This window comes from Pelecanus crispus, chromosome 19 (assembly GCF_030463565.1).
Source record: "Pelecanus crispus isolate bPelCri1 chromosome 19, bPelCri1.pri, whole genome shotgun sequence".
Taxonomy (NCBI): domain Eukaryota; kingdom Metazoa; phylum Chordata; class Aves; order Pelecaniformes; family Pelecanidae; genus Pelecanus; species Pelecanus crispus.
Genome location: NC_134661.1, coordinates 4,870,581 through 4,884,463, shown reverse-complemented (window position 1 = coordinate 4,884,463; position 13,883 = coordinate 4,870,581). Strand labels below are relative to the sequence as shown.

Genomic DNA, 13,883 nt, shown 5'->3' with positions numbered 1-13,883 from the left:
CTTTGCTTTCCTTAGGAAAGAGGATGCGGGTGAGCGACAGCGGTCTTTTGGTCCCTCTGCAGCCCAGCCCCCTATGCTTTTTGACGCTTTCACTGAGGGCAAGTCCTTTACAGATGATCAGAGACATGGCACCGGAGGGGTAGAGTCCTATTCCTTCTAGAAGTTAAGGCGCAGTTCTCTTTTTAGCAGATGCCAGCATTGCTTTTCCCCCTGCTGCTGCCATCGAGTCTGTTTTAAGGAGCAACCTTTGCCATTTCGGGTGACTCCTTGCAAAGCCCCATAGGGTTTCTTGGGCCCTAAGCGGCGAGCCTGTCACCTCCGGCCGCCCGAGCAGGCGCAGCGGTGTCCAACGCGGCAGGGGATGCGTTTGCAGAGCGCTTTCAGTTTCGCAGAAGTCTCTCTTGCAGGTAGTACAGCCTGCAACTCTGAGGGCCCATCCCCTTGGCACTATGCCTGATCTGGAACCTGCCGTGGTTTGCAGATTTTATCTCGACTTCTTGTTGCTGTTGGGTGAAACACAGGGGATGGTCCGTGTCTCTGCAGGGAAGCCACCGGGCTCAGGGGGCAGCATCCTGAAAACGTGAGGCGGGTTTGAGTCAGGTCCTTTCCCAGCATGACCTCAATTTGGGGGTTCTTCAGAGTTGTTTCTGCTTCTGGAGGGCTCAGGGGTCACAGGGGCCACCGTCATGCTTTCTCCTACAGCTCTAACGACTGGTGTTACACTAAACAACATTTCAATCACCCGTATTCCATGCCGAGGCAAAGACAGATGGGAAACACAGAGGCTGGGAGGGAGGCCGGCCTGGCTGCAAACCCCCGATTTGGAAATTATATCCCCAGGTCTGGAATCGGGCGCTCGCATCAAACCTCGGCCGCAGCAGGAGCGGCGCTGGGGAGCTGACAGGCTGGGCGGCAGAGGCGTGGAGGACTCCGACTTCTGCTCCTTTCCGTGGGAGGCGTGGTTGCTTAGGGATACTGAGCCTGGGAAAATCAGGCCGCTTATTTTTGGAGCCCAAATCTGGGTTTAGGTTCTTACCATTGGCATCCTGTATGAAATAGGTTGCCCCCAGCTTTTTACTTTTTTGGCTTCGTGCTGGTGCCTCTCATTTTGTGCAAATCGTTAAAAATAGGAAGGAAAGGACAGACTGTTCTGCAGAAAGAGGGGGAAGTAAAACCAGCCTCCTTACCTCCACCCGATCGGCCAGAAAGGGCACTTTCTCTCCTTTCTGAGCGCTGGCTGCGGCAATGTAAACCACGAGCGGGGAGCGCTGCTCCCCACCGTCAGTCCCGGGCGGCTGCCACGCTTTGCCCGCACACAGGGGGCTGAAGTCCCAGGCACGCGGTTTGTGGGTTTGCCCCTGTCTCCCTTTCAGCTGCTGCCGGAGAGGATGGTGATTTCGGGGGCAAGAGCTACTCCTAACGTGTCCCTCTGCTCTGCCGCAGCGTTTGCTAGGCAGCTCGCAGCCGTCTTCGGTCCAGCTCTGGGTTTCCTTCAACCGCAAGCCGATGCGTGTGGCACAGTTCGTAACCAAGCATCCAATTAAAGTAAGTGGTGATTTCCGAGAAGACCTCCTCCCTCCCTCCTTTGCCAAGCATGCCCTCAGATGTCAAGAGCAGCTCTCTGCATTTCACCGGGCACTGCAGGAGTTGGAGCTGGGAAGGGACCTCGTATGACCCTGCTCGGGGGGGTTGGCTGAGCCAAAGCTCACGTTAGGATGATCTTGTGGTTTACACGATGGTACTTTATTCTAGCGATTCGTGCCTCTGGAGAAATAGTGGAGTACGCAGAGCGCTGTGCAGGACCAGTACTGTCCTGGGTGTGAGGCCGTCTGGAAAGAGGCCACCACCGACTTCCTCCGGCACTGGTGATGGAGGCTGGCAGCAAAGCCCAGATACCCAGAGAGGGGCTGATCTCAGTGGTCCATGCTTTGGCTCTGCTTTTGGGGACCTCACCTCTTCCCATGGCGTGGGGCGCTAGGTCGCCGAGCATGCACTGGTTCTGCCGGCACGGCCTGGAGCATCCGTCTTCTCCGCAGGCAGAAGCAGCCCAGGGGGACAGCAGGGTTTTGCAAAGAGTCTGTGATCCGTGAACCAGACGTGCTGTGGTGTCCCTAGGCTGGCAGGGACGAATGAGAACACGAGAAGCGCGCTGGGCATTTGGCAGAGCAGCGGGGCGCGCCTCCGGCTGTGAGACACCCCCGGCCTCGGTGGGGTCCGGGCAGAGAGCAATCCAGCACCCATGGGGCTTGGCACCCCCAGGCAGAGAGAGATCCAGCACCCTTGGTGCTTGGCACCCAACGCCACTTCTGGGGGACTTTGCCGGTGGGTTGTGTGGGGCGGAGGGCGAAGGATAGCGATCGCTGGGGGAGAAACACAAAAGAAAAAGCAGAGGGAAGATACCCGCGTGCCAAGTGGAAAAAAGTACAAATGGGTGGAGGGAAGAATTAACTTTCAGCTAGCTAAGAGGACGTGCTAAACCGACCTGTGCGTAAACCCTGCTTGCATGCCCACACGTACAAAGCCTGCCCACCTGTCATTTACATCCCAAAGGAATATTACATTGCCGACGCCTCGGAGGACCAGGTATTTGTGTGCGTCAGCCACGACAACAACCGTACCAACCTCTACATCTCGGAGGCAGAAGGCCTGAAGTTCTCCCTGTCTTTAGAAAACGTGCTCTACTACAGCCCGGGAGGAGCTGGAAGCGACACCTTGGTCAGGTAATGTGGGACGCGCCTGATCGGCTGAGGTAAATGAGAGCATTGGCCAAAGCCTTTGTAGTTTTTGGCTGCGTTTGAGCAAAGCGTCGCCCTGATCCCCAGGCTTGACGGTCCCCCGCTCCCCAGACCCAGGGAGGCTGCGATTCACTGATCCCAGCTTTGCGTTTCCTCGCAGGTATTTTGCCAACGAGCCCTTTGCGGACTTCCATCGCGTCGAAGGCGTGCGGGGCGTCTACATCGCCACCCTGATCAACGGCTCCTTCAGCGAGGAGAACATGCGCTCCGTCATCACCTTTGATAAGGGGGGCACCTGGGAGCTGCTGCAGCCCCCGGCGCAGACGCGCTACGGGGAGCAGATAGACTGCAAGGTAGCGCGGGGCGGGAAGGGGCAGGGGGGCGAGCCCGGGAGAAGCTCCCCGCGGCAGAGGCTGAAACGGTGATCCCACCGTGAGGGAGCCCCTCCTCGCCTTTCCAAGCAGAGAGGGCCGGATGAGGTGGGGCAAGCGCAGGACAAAGGTTTGATGTCGCTGTGTTTTGCTTTTCCAGTTTTCTCAGGGCTGCTCTCTCCACCTGGCCCAGCGCCTGAGCCAGCTGCTTAATTTCCAGCTGCGTAGGATGCCCATTCTCTCCAAGGAGTCGGCACCGGGACTGATCATCGCCACCGGTACCGCCTTCCTTCCCGCAGCCGCGCGGGGGCTTGGGGCGCGGTGTTGTCAGGACGTGAAGAACTTGGCGGCATCTAGTTTGTATACGCAGGTTACAAAAATGCAATGAAACCGCCCGTTTTGCTGTCCCTTCTCCACTGCAGTCCCCGTACAGTAATTACAGCGTGCCTCTTTAACTGCAGCACAGTGGCATGAGAGAACTTGCCCGCTTTATTCTGATCCTCTTTCCTGCCGCTATCCATGTGAAACGTTTCTTGAACCTACAGAAGTTCCTGTCTTGCTCTTTTACTGAAGAAAACATTCGCACATTTTGTTTGATTGTGTTTCTAGCCATAGGTTTTTCCCCAGCTACTTTTAAACCTTGTAATAGTCTTTAAAATATTTGCTTTTGAAGGGATTAGTTTATAGCGTGAGGAATCGGCTCCTCAATCGTCATTTTGCTCACAGATAAAAACAGTTTAGAGGTGTCTGGCTTCATTTTAAGCAATTGCTTTGCATTCCTCACGAAGAGTGATTTCTCCCATTCCCCTAGGCTCCATTGGCAAGAACATGGCAAGGAAAACCAACATCTACGTCTCAAGCAGTGCCGGAGCAAGGTGGAGAGAGGTAAGGCTTTTGCTTGCCAGCCCAGCCAAGGCGATGGTGCAGCAGGCAGGACGTTAGCAGCTATGTAGAGAAGTGACATGCTGCCTTCGGGCATTAAAGGTGACCTCCACGTACGCATCCAAGAGCTGTAGCCGGAAGGTGCTGAACATCCCTTGAGACCAAGGCAAAAAGGTCTTTAGACGAAGGACCAGGCGTGGGTTGGCATGGAGATGAGCCTCGCGGTGAAGGCGCTGGGTTGAAATGCAGGAGAGCTCCCTCCTCTATTTCTTTTCTTCAACTGGCAGGACTTGCCCCTGGCATGGGGCATCTGGCCCCTTTTAGACAGGACTGACAGCCAGGGCTTTGTATGCACGAGTGTCTGGAGAGGCTCTGGCTTCTTCCAGAAGAATGGGATGTTGCCCTCGGTTTATGGGGAGTTTGATGCTATTTACTAAGTGGGTGTTCTGGTCTGCGGCAGTATTTGTGGTCTGCCTGTGCATTCTGCTGCGAGTACAATATGGTATTTCAACATCTGAAAGCTATTTAATCCCATGAATTAAACGGCCTCCTTTTCCTCCTGTAAGTGCTGCGCGGTCTGGGCAGCTGCGGCGGCGGTGGGGACGCCGCAGGTCTGGCCGCTGCCAAAGCCGACCGTGGTTCAGAGGCTGGCCCCGGCCGAGAGCAGGCGCCTCCGAAATTCAGCCGGGGAGCGGCCGTGGGGACCCGCCGTTTCTCCCTGCAGGAACCTTGCCGCAAGACGGGAGCGCTCACGGCCGCGGAAGGGTATCCGAAAGCCAAGACTTTCAGGTGCCAGCCTCCCCTGGCTTGCAGGCAGGGAGAGTTTTCAATTGCATTGAAGTGCAATTAAAACATACCGAGGAAGCGTTGACCCACAGTTAACAATGCCGGGCTCCTGACTTATTCGGCCCTTTATATTGCAAGCAGAGGTGCAGAATGACCCAGCAGTGTAGTTCTTCAGCTGAGCAGCAGTAACGCGACTCCTTCCTCTTGGCTTTGGCAAGCAGCAGGCTGGAAGGCTCGTTGCTCTCCAGGTCACTGGTACGGTCTCGCAGCGCAGAAAAGAAAGAAACAATGCATTCGGTGCCCTGCACAAGAACATCCCCAAGCGTGTTAGCACGTACTGTGAGCAGAGTCAGGCCCGTATAAGCTCTCTGTTTTCATCCCGAGCTGCGCTGGGCTCCCCAGATGGGAAAGCAAAGGCGGTTTTGTATTGATGGTCACTAGAGCTGGAGGTGAGCGTGAAATACAAGTTTCCTCTACGGGGTGGATTTTTGCACGTCACGTCCCCCTTTCTCTTTGCGTGTTCAAAAACACCTTACAGCCTGAAAAGCGACGCTTATCTGCAGTCCTCGGAAGGCCTCGCAGACATGACAGAGTTGCAGACTGAGAGGGGGAGCGATTGACTCTGGCTTCGTGTAATTGCGCTTTGTACATTAATTCTTTCCCTGCGCACAGCACGGGACGAGGAGAGTCTGGGGTGCAGCGCTGCTCTTAAACACGGCTATACGTTTAGAGAAATTGGGCTGGCTGCTCTTGACAGCAGATGTTGGCCCATAAACACTTGAATCTCTGGTGCCTCCAGATACTTGCCTCGTCCCAGGTGACCTGAGATGTTAACACGGCTCAGGCAGCATTTCTGATGGAGCATGCTTTCCAGCCAAGCTTTTCCCTTAACTCAGCAAAGCTCTGATGTGCCCCTCGGCACCGTTTCTCTTCCAGGCGCTCTCTGGACCCCACTATTACACCTGGGGCGACCACGGCGGCATTCTCGTGGCCATCGCGCAAGGCACCGAGACCGACCAGCTCAAGTAAGCGGCGGGGCAGGGGCGTTGCCTCTGCGGCTCAGGCTGGGGCCGGGGCCGGGAGAGAGTGCCCTGCGGCGGGCAGGACCTGCCCCGGCAGCTCTCGCGATCCTCTTTCTCCAGGTACAGCACAAACGAAGGGGAAACCTGGAAAACGTTCACTTTCTCGGAGAAGCCGGTGTTTGTGTACGGCCTGCTTACTGAGCCCGGGGAGAAGAGCACCATATTCACCATCTTTGGCTCGTACAAAGAGAACGGCCACAGCTGGCTGATACTGCAGATCAACACCACCGATGTGCTGGGTAAGGGGCTGGGCGACAGAGCCGTCGCTCACGCTGGTTGTGCAGGCGGGAGAGCTGTCCCGTCTCCACCCCACGGCTGCGCAGGTTACGCATGCTAGTAAGACCTCGCCTGAAGCCGGCCGGTCCCCACACCGCACAGCCTGCCCCGAGCACCCCTGTGGGTGCCAGTGGGATTTCGCCATACCATTTCCAGAGGGCTGAGGGCAAGGAGGGGGTGTGGGAGAGGTTTTCGGAAGCCCAAATCAACCTAGAGACCTCAGGCTATGAACCAAACTATTTAGTCTTCCCAGGCACTCCCAGTGATGAGCGTGGGAAGTTGAGTGCCTAAACACGAACCGGGCACAGAGAAAACCTTTGTTGCTCTTGCCCTCTGTCCTGTTTTCCAAAAAAAAAAAACCGAGAGATGCCCTCAAGTCCCGTTAGCAGCAGAACGACCCCGCTGTCCCGGCCGTCCGGCGGGAGCCCGGGCAGAGGGAGCATCGCCCGCGGGGGCTGCGCTTGGCTGCGGTACCACCGTCCGCGTTCAGCCCTGTCCCTCGCGTCTCCTGTCCACGTGGACACGGCTGCTGAAGGCATTCGCGTCCCCTGCGCTCTCCCCATACCCCCACCCTCTTCGCTGAGGGATTTGTTGAAAAGGAAAGGCAAAAAAAAACCTTCTGAAGGCTTGTGCCTATGAATGTTTTATAACCCATTTCAGCTTTGATTGCGAGGCAGCATTTTAATCAAAGAGCAGTTAAACCCAGCAGAGGAATTTGCTTCACTAAAATTTATAACTGATTCCCATGACATTCTGTTAGAAAAGGATCTGTTTGGTAACCAGAACAACTTCATTTAAATGAGGCATTGCAAATTCACTGTCACCGCGACGGAGCTGCTCGTTGCCTCCTGTCACCAAGTGCCACGGCACACTGAGCTTAAGTGCTTTCTGCTTTGCCTTTTCTTTCGGGCCAGGGCTGGAGCCCTGCGATCACGGGGAAGCCTCTCGTTTTGTGCTGGAGGAGGGCAGGGAGAGGGAAGGGGCAACGGGCGTTATCATGGTGTGTGCGTGGGTGCCAGCGCGCCTGCCCTCACTCCGAGCATCCTGGATCTCGGTGTCACTAGCCGTGGCAAGAAGCCGAGCTTAATGCAGCCTCCTGGGAAGCAGGGCTGGCTGCTTGGAGCCTGCGGCTCCCCCCAAGAGGTCTTTTACACCTCCTCCGAGAGACAGGCTCTCTGCGTGTCCCCAGAGCGTGGTGCGGCGCAGGACACGGTACCGCACTTCGCACATCCTTGCCGGGCACGCGTCGGCGTCAATGACCAAGGGACGTCTGCAGCTCTTGTGCTTTTAAGGCCTTGGACTGGGTTACAGCAAGGACCATGCCTTTCTTTACCCCAGCCGTGTTGCTTCTCTTAGGGGTCCCTTGCACAGAGAACGACTACAAACTGTGGTCACCCTCCGACGAGCGAGGCAATGAATGCTTACTGGGGCATAAAACCGTTTTCAAAAGGAGGACTCCTCATGCGACCTGTTTCAATGGGGAAGATTTTGACAGGCCTGTCATGGTCTCCAACTGCTCGTGTACAAGGGAAGACTTTGAATGGTAAATACCAATTCATTTCTTTTAGTCTGGATTATAAGTCTGAGATAAATATCTTGACCAATCACTCAAAGTGAACAAACATGCAGTTTACTTAGCTCTTTTTATCGCTGCTTGATTTTATAGCAAAGAGGAAACTAAAACTGGCTGAAAACATCCTTTCATTAATAACGGAGCATGAGACTTAATGTCTTCAGAGCCTTTCGGGAGCCTCTGAAAGGTTCCATAGAAGAGGAAAGTATTGTTAATCCATCACCTTCTTTCAAATGATGGCGGACAATTTCACATCACATATAGAGATCCTCCGCTAAAAAGCTTAGTGACCCTTTAGCCGCAGGAATGCAGCCAGCCCTGCTATATCACTTTATCCGAAATTTGCACATTACTGACACTGCACAGCTCTCAGGATTAGGAAACACTCTGGCAATCTGATGCAAATGTTTGGGGTAAGTGAACTGTTTTTGAGGGCCTGGACTTTTCAGCAGAGCTCACGGCCAGACCGCCCGAGTGTCTGGTACACACAGTTAAGGACAGGGGTTCAGACCTGCCTGTCCGATGCCGAGACAGAGACTGGAAAGGAGTCTGGCTTGTCACGAGCAGACTGGGAATAGGGCTGGTGGGATCCGATTCCTGCCTCAGAGTCACAGCCCTGGACCCCTTGCAAAATCAGACTGGCGTAACCTCTTCCAGGGCGTTTTCCAAAGAACAAACGCAGTGCAAGTCCCATTTTACTGACAGGAAAAGCCAAGACACAGACCAGCGACCTAAGCCAGCCAGCAGGAAATCTGGGGCTTGGAGCCAGGTTTTGAGGGCACGCTGGCTCCCCTGTGCCTCGCTGCCTCACCTCCCCTAGTCTGCTCAGCCGCTGGCAGGCGTATTTACAAAATGTTCTTGAACAACAGAAGCTGTCTGGCTGTAAGGTATTATTATGCAGCTAAATACTGATAATCAATGAATGGACTCCCGAGATACTTCAGGTTCTTAAAACTTCTAATCAAAAATAGAGGAGGAGTAATAGTGTCACATGGCTGCATTTTTTCCTTCTCCCCCTTCCCTCCTTACATCTCTCTTCTCCTTGCAGTGATTTTGGCTTTAAACTGAGTGACGACTTATCGTTAGAAGTTTGCGTCCCTGACCCGGAATTCGCTGGGAAGCCGTACGACCCACCAGTCCCTTGCCCCGTTGGCTCAACTTACAGGAAAACTCGAGGGTATGTGTTGTACTTGGGAGGGGAACCTGGTCTTCCAAATGCTGGGATTTACGCTATGGGTGATTTAAAAAAAACCCCAAACGATCCCAAAACCCAAACCCAAACGCCCCAGGAGTGGCAGCAAACAATGCATGTTTGGACATACTTTGCAACTAAGCACCGCTGCTTATTCTAGCTGCTCACGACGGTGTGTTAACAGTTTCCATGAAATAAACCGCCCCGCTGTATATGTTGCAGCTACCGAAAGATCTCTGGGGACACTTGCACAGGTGGAGACATCGAGTCGCGGCTCGAAGGGGAGCTGGTACCGTGCCCGCTGGCTGGTGAGTACATACAGGATTGCTTCGGGCACAAGGGCTTCCTTCATAAAACCTTTGGCTGGTGCCTGAGGGACCACGCACAGATTGCCAGAGGGCTCTCAGACAAAACCTATGACACAGGAGCCGAAATGCCTCGGTGGGTTACGAATCCAGCATCTCCTGTCCTGTCTGGGGCCTGGAGAGCTTCTGAGGGAAGCCAGGAGAGCCGCTCGGGAGCAGCTTCAGCCTGCGGTGCGGAGCCCTCCCTGCTCCTGAAGTCGCAGGAGGCTGCAGCCCTCAGAGCAGGCTGCGGGCAGGAAGCCCCTTACCCCCGTCACATCCTCGCTGTAGCAGGTTTGAACCCAACCTGAAAGACAGGAGTTAGACCAAAGATAGCCCCATCCTGGGGAAACCCTCGGGAAGGTGCCACCCCGAGACAGGCCACCGTACGCAGTCCAGCGATGGCTATTTGGGGCCGGAGCGGGGCCGGTGCTGCCCTTTAGTCCTCACGCCCGTGCCCGCCAGACTTCGCCTCCATCCTTATTTTCTCCTCTCAAATGTACGAGGCACTGAAATGATCTCATGCCCCCGCGCTGCCAAAGTTATTTGCATTCTGCTCATTACAGCTTTCATTTAATCTGCCATCACGAGCTGCGTGATTAGCATGCTGCCGCGCAGCAGCTCGAGAGCGAGCCCCAGCCAGGGAAGAGGCTCGGGTAAGGGATGGGGTGGCCGAGCCGGCCCCGCGGGCAGGGCAACCGGGGCCAGGGCTGAGCAGAGCCACGGGGCTGCAGAGCAGCCAGCCCCGCTAGCGTGAGGTTTCCCTGCACCAGCCTCAGATTTTTCAGGGTGCAAAAGATATTCCAGGTGCAAAATGGCCCGGTGGGTGCCTGGGGACGTGTTCCCTCTGCCGGGATTCACGTCAATGCCATACTTAGCTTTTCTCCTCGTTCAGAGCCCGACACGTTATTCACCCCTCTGAGCCCTCTCGAGCTATTTGGAGAGCTGCGTTAGTTGTGCTGAGAAGGGCCCTGCTGATTGAAAAATAAACCTGCAGTCCCCACCGGGCTGGGCTTTGAAGTGCCATGTTCCCAGAGTATTTGCTGATCGTCTTCAGATACGTGTTGGCTCGCACCATGGTAACACTTTCATGTACAGTATCTGTTTCGTATCTCCGTATAATCTCATTAGGGATGCACAGCCAGAGTTACTTACTGACGTTGGCTTTACTCATTAATAGTATTATTGGACTTTACCGGTAGCACGCTAATGCCCGGGAGATGTTGTCCCGGACCAGGATCCCATTCCGCTCGATTCTGCACAAATTAGAAACAAAACCCGCTCTGCGATATTTACTGAGGTGCCTGTGTCCCCTAGGACTCGCAGATTTACATCGCTCCCACCTTTTTTTATGAGATTTTGGAGGAACAGAAGGTCAGCACTTTGTTTCTAAGGGGTCACAATGGTTTTTGCCATCCTTACGCCCTCCTTCAGCCCCTGGAACAAACAACGGCCGCAGTGTGTTCCCAGGCACGAGCGTGCGCAGGACCCGCATAAGGCTATTAGTGTGTTCTCGTTAACCTAATCCCACTGAGACAAAGGGCCTTTGCCTCCGTTACGCTGAGGTGCTAAAACGTGTAGTCAGGGGTAAGAAAAAAAAATACCCGGTATTTTCTTTTTGCCCCTTGAGTAGCCTAAAACAGCCAGAGGCGTCTAAACAAGGCACTCCGTGTTCTTGCAGAGGAGAATGAGTTCATTCTCTACGCCACGCGGTACTCCATCCACCGCTACGACCTCGCCTCCGGCGTCAGCGAGGAGCTGCCCCTGGCCGGGCTGCGAGGGGCGGTCGCCCTGGACTTCGACTACGACCACAACTGCCTGTACTGGGCCGACGTCACCCTTGACATTATACAGGTGAGCCGGGGAGCGGAGAGGCCGCCACGGTGCCGGTGTCATCGCTGCCTTGCGCCGGGGCACGTGTTGCATATGCACCCTGAAATACAACTCTTTATCTTGGGTACTCCTCCTCTCTGAGGCTGTGGAAGTTCCTCATTTTTTATTCTGATTTTTTTTTTTTAGCGTCTTTGTCTTAATGGCAGCTCTGGGCAAGAAATCATCATAAGCACCGGGCTGGAAACAGTGGAAGCTTTGGCCTTTGAACCTCTCAGTCAGTTGCTGTACTGGGTCAACGCGGGGATTCCCAAAATTGAGGTACGGCTACACCCACCCACGCTACAAAGAGGTGATCGCGTCAGTACGTCTTTGAGGAGACCGGGCCCTAAGTTGGCTGCTGCCCTGAAGTCTTATTGCTGGTGGGGCATTACTGAACGCTGCCCCTTGTCCCACATTGCGCTTTATTGGGTCTAAATGCAAACAGGGTACGATAACATTCAGCCCCGCATACTTAAACCCAGGTCAGGTTGTGAGGCCCAATCGCGCAGCAGAAACGGGGGGGAAAAAAGCAACATCCTTGCGCAGTATGCGCAGCCAGCACAGGGTACAGAGCGCTGCGGCAGACAGCTGCTCGCTCAGCAATGCAGAAATGTCAATAAATACACCAATCTTATCCTCTTTTATAACCTGCCTCACAGTAACTGCTCCCTGTGCCCATGGCAGCTGTTTTATTAGGGAGCAGTAATTACCTGCCACAGATTTCATGTCACTTTAACCGGTGCAATTGCCCTCTGCATTGCCCGCAGTAAACACGCACCGCCTGTGTTTGGTTACGGCTCTAGGTTGCCAACCCAGACGGAGACCTGCGACTCACCGTCCTCAATTCCTCGATACTCGAACAACCCAGAGCCCTTGCTCTAGTTCCCCAAGACGGGTAAGAAAGCAAGCATCGCAGGTAGTCGGGTGCCTTGGTATTCCCCAGGGAAACCCGGCCAGTACAGCCCTTCCTGCACCGCTACGCTCGTAAGAGGCAAGCACGAGGGAGGGTGCTGCACGGAAAGCTTTGCGAGGCTTGGCCCCAAAAGGCGCGAGGGGGGACGGGAGCGGCGGTGGGCAGTGCAGCAGGGTACAGCTCACGGTCCTGCCCCGTGGAGCCCGCTCTTGTCATCATGTGCCCAACTAAGGCGCCAGCCGCCTCGGAGCAGAGATCGCAAACTGGTTTTTTCGTTCGATTGAACTGCTGGTTTCCTACCCGTACGTATCTGCTAGCAAACCACTTTTTCCACCAGTAAAAGTGGTCTGGTCAGTGGGGAAAGCTACAGTGATGCGTGAGAAACTGGGCCACGCTCAAATTCGAGAGCCAAACGCAAGTTACATCTTCCTGAGTCTGGTTTTGCCACGGCTGCTGCGCTGCAAATGCAGCGCTTACAAACCTGAGCTGTCTTTAGCAGTATGCGCTAAAGCAGAGCAGTTCAACGCAAGGTAACCTACAGCTGCACTCACGCCACAGAACCTGCAGCTAAATAAGCCTCTCTGCTGCTTGTAGATCCGCCGGTGGCGTTCATTAGAATTGCAAAGAGCTCCCTTTCCAAAGGCATGTCTTGCAAGAGACGTGGAACGTAAAGCATTCAAAGCTCTGCTTCATAACCTGTTTCCTTTTGATGAGCTGTTTTGTTATGATTTGAGCAACGTCTCTGCCTGTTGTCAGGTTGATGTTCTGGACAGACTGGGGAGACTCCAGAGCTGGCATTTACAGAAGCGACATGGACGGGTCATCGGCTGGGTGCATCGTTTCGGAGGGCGTGCGGTGGCCAAACGGCATTTCTGTGGATGACCACTGGATCTACTGGACCGAAGCCTACATGGACAGGATCGAGAGGGTCGATTTCAACGGGCTGCAGAGATCTGTGATCCTGGACAGCCTCCCTCACCCCTACGCTATTGCTGTATTTAAGGTACGTATGCAGCGTCTCGTTGCCTGTCGGTATGCATTTCCATAGCATACATGCTTGGAGGTCGTTGCGCGTATGGGGCAGGCAGCAGAGCAGCATTGAGCACGCTGGATTCGGAGGGTAGGAGCGGGTGAGATGCTTGCTCTATTTCTGCTCCCAGCACGTTCCCGCACACCCCTGAAACGAGCAGGCAGGTGTAGTTGAAAGCGGGACCAACATCCGAGAGACGTGCAGCTTTCCCAAGCAGCTGTGCTGCGCTATCTTCCCCAAACTGTTTGCCACTCAGCAGATGTGACTGCCGCTTCTGTTCCTGCTCAAATCCCAGCTCAGGTCATCCTCCTCTTCCTCCCCTTGGGTTAGGGAGACTGCACTCTCCATTGCCCGCGCATCCAGGCGGTTAGGGTGGCTTAGCGCAGGCAACCGCCGACGAGCACGGCCCCGGCAGCAGGGCTCCTCGCGCTAAGAGCAAAGCCTGTGTTTCAGAATGAAATCTACTGGAACGACTGGTCACAGCTGAGTATTTTCAGAGCATCCAAAACCACCGGCTCCAGAATGGAGATCTTAGTCAGCCGATTAAATGGGATCATGGATATGAAAATCTTTTACAGAGGAAAGACAACAGGTAATCACGTGAGTGTATGGATGATCTTTCCTGCTATTTAGAAATGTGTTCATCCCCCAGTTCCACAGGTTCCCAGGCCACCAGGCCATCCCAGCTCACATTTCGTGAGCCTGAAAATATCCCCGTTCCTGCGGGGTTTGAAGCGCTCAGGTGCCATCGTAAGGAACGTGTTTCGTGAGCGGTGCACCCGGCTTCTCGGCTGCCACGAGAGATAATCCCCGTCAGGGAGGGAGCC

At 54.7% G+C, this 13,883-nt stretch overlaps 1 protein-coding gene across 1 annotated transcript in view; it reads left to right on the top strand.

Moving 5' to 3' along the window:
• SORL1 (sortilin related receptor 1) overlaps positions 1–13,883 on the top strand; it is a 38,653-nt gene that overhangs the window by 3,767 nt on the left and 21,003 nt on the right. The window contains exons 6-20 of the mRNA XM_075723220.1: positions 1,444–1,545; positions 2,551–2,720; positions 2,896–3,088; positions 3,267–3,384; positions 3,918–3,991; positions 5,711–5,799; positions 5,917–6,095; positions 7,489–7,675; positions 8,754–8,882; positions 9,120–9,205; positions 10,923–11,095; positions 11,261–11,392; positions 11,917–12,008; positions 12,783–13,029; positions 13,510–13,648. Coding sequence (XP_075579335.1) covers positions 1,444–1,545; positions 2,551–2,720; positions 2,896–3,088; positions 3,267–3,384; positions 3,918–3,991; positions 5,711–5,799; positions 5,917–6,095; positions 7,489–7,675; positions 8,754–8,882; positions 9,120–9,205; positions 10,923–11,095; positions 11,261–11,392; positions 11,917–12,008; positions 12,783–13,029; positions 13,510–13,648 — 2,110 coding nt within the window. The remainder of the gene's footprint in view (positions 1–1,443; positions 1,546–2,550; positions 2,721–2,895; positions 3,089–3,266; positions 3,385–3,917; positions 3,992–5,710; positions 5,800–5,916; positions 6,096–7,488; positions 7,676–8,753; positions 8,883–9,119; positions 9,206–10,922; positions 11,096–11,260; positions 11,393–11,916; positions 12,009–12,782; positions 13,030–13,509; positions 13,649–13,883) is intronic.